General features: G+C 55.5%; 2 protein-coding genes across 6 annotated transcripts in view; both read right to left on the bottom strand.

Moving 5' to 3' along the window:
- Window positions 1–11,010, bottom strand: part of HAUS7 (HAUS augmin like complex subunit 7) — a 39,204-nt gene that overhangs the window by 12,052 nt on the left and 16,142 nt on the right. For 2 of the 5 annotated variants that reach the window (XM_040627073.1, XM_040627065.1), the window contains exons 8-10: window positions 10,466–10,690; window positions 9,273–9,387; window positions 3,840–4,242 (exon numbers count right to left, since the gene is read on the bottom strand). In XM_040627073.1, the coding sequence (XP_040483007.1) occupies window positions 4,172–4,242; window positions 9,273–9,387; window positions 10,466–10,690 (411 nt within the window). In that variant the 3' untranslated portion in view covers window positions 3,840–4,171. Of the gene's footprint in view, window positions 1–3,839; window positions 4,243–4,374; window positions 4,799–9,272; window positions 9,388–10,465; window positions 10,691–11,010 lie in introns of those variants that run through there. The other 3 variants (XM_040627070.1, XM_040627077.1, XM_040627080.1) reach the window with 3 other exon arrangements.
- Window positions 680–4,131, bottom strand: TREX2 (three prime repair exonuclease 2). Its single transcript, XM_040627083.1, has 2 exons — window positions 2,230–4,131; window positions 680–1,721 (listed from the first exon to the last, which is right to left on the bottom strand). The coding sequence occupies exon 2, from the start codon at window positions 1,685–1,687 to the stop codon at window positions 977–979; it is 711 nt and encodes a 236-aa protein (XP_040483017.1). The 5' UTR covers window positions 1,688–1,721; window positions 2,230–4,131; the 3' UTR covers window positions 680–976.

Below are 11,010 nucleotides of genomic sequence, written 5' to 3'. Positions count from 1 at the left end.
CTTCACACCTCAGGCACCCCTCACCCCACGTGCACCAGGGGGCCCTCCTGGAGACTGACTTGCACATAAAAGGCCATTTTTGCATATGTGCCTGTATGCAAAAGGGGGTGCCTCCCATATTCTCCAGCACCCTGAGCGTGTCAGGCACTGTGTTGCTCTGCATGCCCATCTTTCATCCTGTTGCCACCTTGCAGAGCAGGGACAGAGGCTTCAGGAGAGGAAGGAGCTTCCCAGGATTCATAGGGGGCAAGAACTGGAGCTACACTCTGCACCTAGGCAAACAGATGGCTCTGCAGGCACAGCACCCTGAGCTGAAAAAGCCTGAGCTCCCTGGAGGCTCTCTTCCAGCTCCCTCCCCAGCTCAGATTCCCCGCCAAGGCAGATGTTCCTAAGGCCCTGCTCACCAATTTCTTGAGCCTCTGGGTGGACAATGCAAGGAGGGGTGATAACCGAGGCAACAGTAGATCAGCCAGGGAGGAGGCCCATGGCTGGGGACCTGCAGCCCCTGCCCGTCAGCCCCTTAGACCAGCCTCTGACCAATGGCTGTTCACCCACCCACCCACCCACCAGGCTCACCACAAGCATAGGTCGCAAGGGGGAGGCTCTGGGGGGCTCTGCTCTGGCTCCCTGCCTGCCCCCTCTGGGCAGGGTGTAGGGGGGCAACTGGAAACTCAGCTGGTGAGTGGTTGTTGATGTTTATTGAGAGACCACATGAAGGGCAAGAGCCTGTAGCAGCAAACCACTAGAGCACAGTCCAGGGGCTACAAGGCTACGTAGGCCAGGGCCAGAAGGAGGCCTGGCAAGTGCACGGGCCCAGGGCTAGCTGGCTAAGAGGATGGGGAGAGGGACAGGGGGGTACTGCTTCAGTGCCAGCTCCGGGCCTCAGAGCCCGACCGAATGGTCAAAGCTGGTGCTGCCACGGTGCTGAGAGTGGGCCTCATCCCCCTCGATGGTGGTCTCACCGAGGCCCTGGCACTCAGACTTCAAGGCTCGGGCCATCAGGTGGCACATACATGGGCTCGATGTGGGCCCAACTTCGGGCCTGCTCATCGGCCCAGCCGAGCAGCTCAGCAGCGCGGTGTAGGAAGACCATGAGCAGGGTGTGGACGTCGCCCTCGGCTGAGTGGGCTGCACTCGGCTCTGCCTGGAAGTAACGGCGGAAGAGACTGCCCAGGCTGTAACCCTTGCAGCCCCGGGCCCGGGTGCCATGGCTGTGGGTGCGGTCCAGGCTCCGCAGCGCGGGCAGTGTATCCAGGCAAATGGTGTCCAGGGGCAGGTGGGCGCCCAGGCGCCGCAGCTCTGTGCACAGCAGAGGGAAGTCATAATCAAAGCCGTTGTGGGCCACAAGGCAGATGGGGCCCTCCTGGCGGCTCAAGAAGGCCTGCAGTGTCCGCACCACGGCGTTGTCAAAGCCGGCCTTCCGGCACCGGGCCAGGCTGTCGCTGCTCAGGCCGGTGATCTCGCTGGCCTTGGCGGTGAAAGGGCGCTCTGGACTCATGCACAGCGTGAGCTTGTCCAGGACCCGGGGCAGCACCGGAGCACCAGACTCATCTCGGTCTGGGTTCTCCAGGGAAGAGCGGTGCACCGCAAACAGGGATAGCTCAGCCACCTCGGGATCTATACTGGGGAGCCCAGTGGCTTCCAGATCCAGGAAGACGAAAGTCTCGGCCCGGGGTGCCTCGGACATGGTGATGTGCTCACAGGGACAGCAAAGCCTAAAGCTGTCAGGGCAAGAGGCACAAACCCTGAAGGCCGAAGTGATGGGGATGCCTGGGCCTAGCCGCATACAGCAGGCTCCTCGGCCAATGCTCCAACCCCTTTGTCCAGGGTGAGGCCTCCCAGGGTCTCAGCACCCTCTCCATTCTGTGCCCCAGTCCCTCCCTGGCCATTGTCAGTACTACCAACCAGTAAACAGCAAAAGGTAGGGCTAGTCTGCCCAGATCCCGGCCCGGAGGCCTCTGCCACCTGCCTCCAGGTACCTGAGAGGCAAAGTGCACCAAGTCCATGTCACCAGGGACCTGGGGAGGTGCCAGCCTAGGATGGTATCTTCACTGAGACACCTTGGCTGGGAGCCTGCACCCCTAGGGTCATCTGTGGGGAAGCAGGCAGTCAACCCTCCTCGGTTTGGCCTCCTCTGGCCTTCCTGGCACACAGGTGCCTTCCCCAACCTGGCCATCTGCCTCTGGGCTCCCAGCCCCTGCCCTCACCAACCCTGCTGCACTGGCTTACCTGGAGCTGGTGCTGGCTGGCTTCCTGGGCTGCTGGGCACCTGTCTCCACACAGGCTGCTCCAGGCGGCCTTTAATCAGTGGCCGTGGCCCGCCCCCAGCCACCTGTTGGGCAATGAAGCGGCCTAAGGCCGCAGGACCTGTGCAGCCGGCTTGCCGCCCCCTCGCTCACTCACAGCTGCTGAGACACACGCCCTGTGTTTACAAATTGGAAAGCAGGCTCCTGGGCCACACGCAGGATCCCCACAAGCTGGGCCGTGGGCTGGAGGAACGTGTCGTTACAGGCACGAGGAGGAAGCGCAAGTCTTACACTCAGCCTTGCCTCCAAGTCTGACCGGGGCCAAACTCTAGCAGCTGAGGTGGGGCGGCTCCTAGCAGGGTGGCAAGTCTCCTTCTCCAGGGCAGAGCTCCACCTGTGTCACAGGGGCCCACGCTGCCCCTCATGAGGCTAAAGTGAGCTTAGGAGTGGGCAAGAGGTGCCTGTACATGCCGTGCTTAACCAAGAAAGAGAAGGGCGCGCTCAGGATGGGACCTCGGAGTCGCCCCAGTGACCTCGGGCACTTTCCGTGATGCCTGGCTCACACATCTCACAGGCTCGTCTTCCAGCAGGAAGCAGAGATGCTATCTGTTTCACGGGCACAATGACCCATCATATCTGAGAGGCCTTCAGCAGAGGCTGCCAGGAAGGAGGGAGAGGCGAGGCCTGACCTGGCAAGCCACGTGGGCTCCAGCTGAGCCAATCCTGCCCCACCAAATGACGAAGGATGAGCAACGGGAAAGGTGGGGGTATGAGACGGCGTCAGCAGCACCCCCAGCCCCAGGACCATGGGAGTGGGAGTGAAGCCCAGCCCCTCAGAGCCCAGACAAGAAGGCCCTCCCTGGCCAGAAAGCAGGTGGCATTGTCCCAAGGACCTCATTCCGGAGCGAGACATACCAGCCCTTGGCAGTGGGTACCCACAGGCCCAGCCTCCTACCAGGGACACAGGGAGGCAACCAAGATGCTGGCTGCGGCCTGCCCACTGCAGGCCCTCACGAGTCCCTTGGACTGTGAAGCTGTTGGTGCAGCTGGGCAGTGATGACCCTGGGCCTGCCTGTCCCCCCCTCCTCCCACAGCAGTCTCCTTGTCTGGAGCACCCACGGGGACTTGAGAAGGTAAAGGCACAGGAGCAGGTGAGGCTCACAGCCAGGGTGGGCCTCTGCAGCAGACCAAGTGTTTAGAGGGAGGCCCCTCCTCAAGCCCCCTTTGGCCTGCCACTGAGCTGAGGGAGGCAGAGGCCCCACCAGTTGTGCCTGTTCCCATGCTTGGAGGGAGGGAGGTGGCTGTGACAGGTACACTGCTCAGGGAGATACTGGGTCACCCTGGGAAGCCCAGAGAGCAGCTTCCCGGACAACCAGTCAGGCTACCGGCAAGAATTTCCCAGGCCGGTGCAGGGAGCCCTGGGGAGGAAGGAGGAGGAAACACATGCCCCGGCCACTGGATCTCAAATGTGGTGGGTGCCAGTGGCTGGGCCAAGGGTCTGCAAGGAGCCCTCATGTGGGACCCCAAGGCCAGTCACAATGGAGGCAGCAGTGGGGCAGTCAGCTGCCATGGCAAGGTGGACGCTTCTGGGGCTTGGTATCACCAAGTTTAACTGGGCCGGGGAAGGAACAGAAACAATGGGAGCAGCCGCGAGGCAGAGAGGGCGGAAGAGGGGCAGGGCTGAGGCTGCCTGGGACGACAGGAAGCCCACAGCAAGGTGCGGCCCAGGATTGGGGGTGCCAGCACGGGAAGAAGGGCACCTTCTTAGAACCCGAGCTTTCCTTTCTCTCCAGCTCACCTCTGCCCTCTCCCTCCTTCCCTCCCAAGCTGCTGAAGGGGCTGGGCCCGTACAACACAGGGGCTGTGACTGCTTCTCCTGCCAGTGGCTCGCCCTGTGCCCCCCCCACCCCTGGCCACCTGGCTCTTCAGGACCGAGCTTTCCGCAGACTGCCGCTGAAGCTCTTGTATTTCTGAGTTAGTTCTTCCATTTTGGTGGCTGCAGAGAAAAAAAACAATACAAACAGCAAAGTGACTCCTAGTGCTTCCCGGCCTGGCAGAGGCCACTCCCTACCTACACCCACCCCCAACCCCAGCCAAGCCTTCACTGTCTTTCACTGGTTCTTCTCAGGCCCCAGGCATCCCTGCACCTGACCCTCAAAGGGCTTGCAGCCTAGGCGTCCAACTCCCACCATGATCCAGAAACTGCTGAGCCAGGAGCTGCTAGGAGGTCAGGGGCTGAAAAGCACAGATGGAAGGCCCCTGTGGGTGTCAGGCTGAGCCCCAGGCCAGGTTCCACTCACTGGGCCATCTCTACATCCACCCCAACCCTCACCACAGAGCCCAGGAGCCAGGGGTTCTTCTGAGTTTGATGGTAGGTTCACTACTGCCCCGACCAGTAACCCATGCACACACACAAATCAGACGACATGGGCCTTAGCTGCCCCCCCCGACCCTGCAGGCTACTGCTCTGACCTGCTGCTGGCCTTTCAGGGCCGGGGGCGCCGTCATAATTCGCACCTGCCTCTTGAGGTCCCAATTTCAGATAATGAGCACTGGGCATGAAATACAGGGACTTTAGTTCATTCCCCTCCCCCACCCTGGGGACTCTGGGCTCTTCCCTCAGGTTCCCCTGGTTAGTGGTGCCTTCACTTAAATACACACCTAGTCCTTCCTCTGCCAACCTGCCTCTCTGCCTCTGGCCTGTCCCCTCCCCTCCCACATGGCAAGGTCTTTAATTGACATTTGGTCCTGCCTGTCCAGAGGGTGACTCTGAGGCTCAGGAATCAGGGGGTGTGCCTCAGGGTGATGAGCCCAGCCCCAACGACCCTCCCCCTCCCCATCAGTGATCCCGCTGGGTGCAGTTGACTGTGCTTCCTGCCCCGATCACATTTCTCCTCAGATGCGGTTTTCCTAGGTCCCTCTGGGAATCATTTGCCTCTCCTACAACCTCAGGCTTGCCCACTCTGCCTCCTGGGGCTGCCTCAATGCTGGCTGCCCCATCAGTTCACACGTCCTGGGCTCTCTTGGCCGGAAGCCAAGGCATTAGCCTCTGGAGCCCACAGTTTGCTCTCTGAAAGCTTAGACCACAGCACATTTGGGGTTCCACCTGCTCTGCACACCCATCGCTTCATGGATCACCTCCGCCCTTATTTTCCTTTCTCCTCCTCCTCTGGGGGCCCTGCTAGCCACCGGGATGGGCCCTCATTTTGTTGATCTGTCTTTTCTCTCTATTCTTACACACTTGCCTGCCTCTGCTGTCCTGCCCCCACAGAGCTCTTTCCCTTGTTTTTTTTCAACACTTTGGCAACCACTTTTAACTTCTAAGGGTGTTTGCTTGTTTTTCTCTTTGTTGGTTTTTCATAGTTTTCTAGGTTAGGGTGTGCTGGGAAGTTCTCTTCTCTGAATGACCCATTAGCCCTGCTTTTCCAGGTCTTTCTTCTCTCTTCCATGGTGCTGGGCCAGCTTGGGGAGAGGAGGCCTGGGAGGCTGGTGTGCTGGTCCCCGCTCCACTCTGGTGGAGACACCCATTTCCTGCACAGTGTTTCCCAGCAGGAGCTCTGTGGGGGGCAAGGCAGTGGAAGTGGCCTTCATGTCATGGACCCTTGGGCCAGAGAAAGGTGGGCTTCAGTTGGGCTGTCAGCCATGTCAGGAGCCTGGGTTTGCCATTTCAATCATTTTCTTTATGAAAGAACAGGCGAGGGTCTCACTGGGAGCACCACCCTGAACCCTCTGCTTCCGGCCTACTCACCACTGCCCCCTCCACCCGGGGCTGCTGCCCACATGGCCCTGGGACAGCAGCAGATCTACCAGACAGGCCCCTCTCTTCTCCCTCGGGCTGTGGCTTTCTCCACCCATTGCACCCATCAAATTGCTACCATCCACCTCTCTGTGTTGGTGCTGTCAAGTCCCCTCCCCTGCTCTCAGCACTGAGGCAAATGGGACTTCAGGTCCACACAGTTGAGATGGTGACTGGTGGACGATGATGGGATGAATGGCCCACTCCGTGTCACCAAGGCCCTCTCCATGCATGTAATGGCATGGCTTGGGACACAGGCTCAGCAAGCACACCTCACTCAAGCCCCTCCCTTCTGACATGAGGATGTGCGACCAACACAGTCTGGCTACTGACACACAGAATGGTGGCCTAGCTTCTTGTCCTGGGAAGGGAAGTGCCACAGACAAGCAGATCTCCCGCAGCTGTAGGGCCTGAAGACGTCACAGAGGCTGAGGCCTTGGGTTTGGTCAGGTGGGAACAGGGAAGGTGGGAACGCCGCTCTGATTGGCCCTGGCATGGAGTTGGCATGGACTGCTTCCCTGGTGTGTCTGTAGCCCAAGAACTCATTTCAAACAACATCTGGTGGCTCCAGCGACAAGAGCCGAGCCCCAGCCCTGCTGTGCTCTCCCTCACCACTGACGGGGCCAGGATCTCCACGGTGAACCTGTGAAGATCCCTGAGGGAGGAGGGGAAGGGAGGGGTTCACACAGCTCAGACATCACAGTTAGCCCTGCCAGCAGTCCTGCAATCACAGGTGCAGTGGCACATGGCAAAGTACACTAATGACCATTATTCTATTAATGATAGCATTTTATTAACAGTAATTATGTACAGTGGGGGAAGCCATAGTGACAGTGGTGAGTAGGATAAATGTTAGGACAAATTGTACAATGGATGATTTTTGTGGTGGTTCACTCAGGAAGAAGAGACTCCCGAGTGCCTGGTATAGATGTGGCAAGTATGTGTGCCAAGGCCAAGAGCAGCAAAAAGGCTGGAAAGTCCGCACAAAGGGAGGGCTCAGAGGCTCTGTGACCTAAAGTCACTCCTTGGGGGTACCCTAGGGGGAAACATTTACAGGCAAATGCTTTCACTGCTACTGCCTGAGGCAGTGGCTAAGAGTTGGGGCTTGGGAGAAGCTGGGAAGTGGGATGTCCACAGGGCTCTGAGGAGTTCTGACAGTCCTGGTAGTCTAGAAGGCCACGTGCACGCCCAGGGCTGTGCCGATACCCAGGAGAGACCTGGCAATGACCTGAACAATCACCTCTGGCTGACGTTCAGGCTCAGAGCGAGCAGGAAGGGAAGGAGAAGGAAGAGTTGTCAAATGTCTGACTAAGCACTGATGAGAAATGAGGCTACCTATCCAAGAAGCTCAACAAACTCCAAAAGGGATAAAGTCAAAGTCATCCACACCAAGACTGATTATAATCTGACTGTCCAGAGCCAGAGACCAAAAGGATCTTGAGACCAAGAGGAGAAGGGGGCTGTAAAAGGGTCTCCGTGATCAGCAACTGGTTTCCCATCACAAGCTATGGAGGCCCACAAAGCCGAACACATTTACTATCTGGCTCTTTACAAAACAAGTTTGCCAACATCAGCTACAGGACGATGAAAACGAACAAACGACAGATATACACATGGTAGATGAATCTCAGAGACATCGTTACCATCAAGTCAGGACAGCAGCTAGCTGTCGACGGGAAGAGACATGTGGGGCTCTCTAGGGTGCTAGCATGTTCTATTTCTTGACCGGGGTCATGGTTACACAAGTATTCACTGTAAAATCACTTGAATTGGAATAAAGGGGGTTGGCCAGAGCACAGGGAAAATATCCAACTATTTCCTATTCCTATTCTACTCCCTCTGAATTGACGTTCCTCACTAAGCACTATTTTTCTTATAAAAAAGACCTTTTCTGAATGTGTATTTCCATAACAAAATAAATTTACTCAGAAAAAAAGTTTAATTGAAACTAAATGCAGATCTAATCTGCCACATCCAATAACAGAAAAGTCAGAAGGATCCAATCTAGCACTGATGAGGATACAGTAAGATGGACACCACTTGGCCTTAGAAGCAAATGGGGATGGGCCTCACCACCATGACGCCAGGAGCCCCGTCCTCAGGACGCACTCTAAAATGGGAACACGCTTTATGTCTAAACATGTTTCCTGCATCTTTTGGCAAACTTGCCAAAAGGAGGTGGATTACCTAAGTGACCCATGCTCATTAGGGAATATCTGAAGACCACAGAGCAGGATAGAGAAACAGTAAATGAAAGACACCCTCTGATTCCAACACAGAGAAAATCAGTGTCCACATCCTGGCTTGCTTCCCACAAAGGGTGCTTCTGCATGTTTGTCCTTTACAAAGATGAGATTAGCCTGCAGTTCCCCTTTAACATCCTGTAATGTGCAGTTCTCTATGTCGTTGTAACCAACTTTTGAAGCAATGAATACTATCCCACCATATACATATACTATTATTTACCAAAGTACTACCCAATGTTAACACTTTGGACTGTCTCCATTTTCCAGTATTGTAAATCTTGCAACAGCATCATATATAATAGTAAAAAGCTGAAAATGACCTATAGGTTGGATAACAGAAAATGTTAAGCAAATTATAGCAAATACCTCAACAGGAGAGTATTTGACAATTAAAAATGTTACTTCCAGAACATCGGAAAAGGCTTATCACATTTTTTAAATTAATCTCTACGCCCAACGTGGGGCTTGAACTCACAACCCCGAGATCAAGAGTCACATGCTCTCTCTACTGACTAAGCCAGCCAGGCACCCCAGGAAAATGCTTATAATGTGGTCCCAGAGAAAGAACATAATATAAAAGTGTGTATGTGTTGTGATTACACTTACACAAAGAAATAAAAAAATGACGAAAGAAAAAAAAATAGAGATAAATAGACCAAAATATTAACATCAACCATCTATGGGCCACCAGGTTATGGACTGTTCTTATTATACCTCTGCACATCTTTGGGATATCCTAATTTCCCACAATTAATTATTTTATTTTATCTTATAATCTGTAGAAAGCATTTTTTTTCCCAAGGGAAGAAAAACCTTAGGCGTCAGAAGAAGAAAGTGAGGGACAGTCCCCAAATACTCCCCAAATGCTGGTCAAGTAAGAAGGAGCCACGCATGAAGCAGGCACTAGGCCAAGGTGCACAGGGACAGCCCTACCTCTGACCACTGAGCAGGCAGGCACAGCCCCAGCAAGTGGCAACCACATACCTAGACTCATGACAGAGTTGTTGCTACCCCAATAGATCTGCTCGCCCTGCTGCTGCTTCGCCATGTCCACGGCTTTTGCCGAGGTGTCAGTGACCTCCATGACCGCTTTCAACAGCTGGGAGGGATGGAGAGAGGGAGGCATGTAGGCATTAAACGCTAGTGGTCTGATCTGTAGAAGCCGTCTCCTGCTTCCCACCCTGGTTCACAGTGAGCATGTGCTCTTCCCTAGGTCCTTAAGCACGTGGCATTCACCCCCCAGAGCAGCCCAGGGTGAGGACAGGACTGCCAGCAAGTTGGAGAGTCACTGATCAGAGCTCTCCATCCTAAGTCCCTTCTTCTAGGCCCAGTGGGGATGCCACCTTAGTAGTCAAGCAAAGCCACGGGTGCAGTGGGAAAATCAATGTCCCAAGATTAAAAAGAGGGGGGAGGGGGCTTAATGATGAGAAAGGAAGGTACTCTATCTTGCCCTGTTGGCAGAACTGCAAAGGACAGGCTGGTCAGAGGTTTGGACATCTAGGAGTCTTTGTGTTAAAAAACCAAGACAGTGCTTGCTTCAGCAGCACTTAAACTAAAATTGGGAAAAAAACAAGACAAATGTCGTGGAAGCCCTGAGCCAACATCAGAGTTTTAGGGTGGACTCCAGGGATTGGAAATGTCGAACAACAAAATGAGTAAGTAAATATTTATGTAGTCAGCTCAGCAGCGTGAGACCACTTTTTCCTATCTGTCTGAGCTGGGTCAAAAGCACAGACAGGCAAACATCTGTCTGTCTCTCTGGCATAGTTCTTGGTCATACACAAGAATGAACTGGCCGTGATGCATGCATTTGGGCATATTGTGAAGACAGAGTGAGACCAATACAGTGACAGAAGCTAGAAGCTGGGATAAGGGTCCCATAGGGTCAACCAGGACCCAGTGCCAGCAGTACACAAACCTCTTCCGGGCCCAGGATCTTGGCTAACAGACCCCTGAAGTGCAGTGGGACTCTCAGAGGAACATCCATGTCAGCCCTTATCCCTTCCACACACCAGGAGAAGCACCTTCCCCACCTGCCCCAGGCCCCAGGTGAAGGTCCAGAGCCCAACTGTGCCAAGCCCCTCCCAGCCGCCTGTCGTAGACCTCACATCTATGGCTGGGGGCCACACTGGCAGCTGGGAGGGAGGGGGAGTAGGGGAGGAAAGGGTGATTCTTACTTGGCTGCACGAAGTCAGAGTCTGGTACACGGCCTGGATGATGGGGCCACACGGGTGGAGGTAGGGACCTGGGCGCTGGCAGCACTCACCCAGCTCGTCATCATAGACTTGGAGAAAAGCCACAACAAGCTGGTGGAAGTCAGAGATGACCAGGCGCAGCTTCTGGTCCAGGGTGCTGGTGTCGGCCCCACTCACAGCAACTCCTTGCTTTTGCTGCGCAAAGCACTGCAAAGCCAGAGGCAGAGGGGCCCTTGAGGCTGCCCTACCTGCCCCTGGGGCACCAAGTCTCTTCCCACATCAGGTACGTAAGACCAGAGGCAAAAAAGAGCAAGTTGGTTTTGAGCAAAGCCGCCTGGCTTCCGGCCTCAGCCCTGCCACTGATGCCTGTGTGGGCCTCAGTCTCCTCCTCAGGAAAAGGAGGAAGCCAGGCCACGGACTGCTGGAAAGGCCACACGCAAAAAAGCACAGGAAAGCCCAGATCCCAGGGCCTGGTGCATCACCTATAGGAAGCCAATCCTTTCCATTCTTCAGAAGGCCTCCCCACA

Source organism: Ursus maritimus, assembly GCF_017311325.1.
Source record: "Ursus maritimus isolate PB19 chromosome X unlocalized genomic scaffold, ASM1731132v1 scaffold_X1, whole genome shotgun sequence".
Taxonomy (NCBI): Eukaryota; Metazoa; Chordata; class Mammalia; order Carnivora; family Ursidae; genus Ursus; species Ursus maritimus.
Note: the sequence above shows the minus strand (reverse complement) of the source record. Positions and strands in the feature narration are given on the sequence as shown.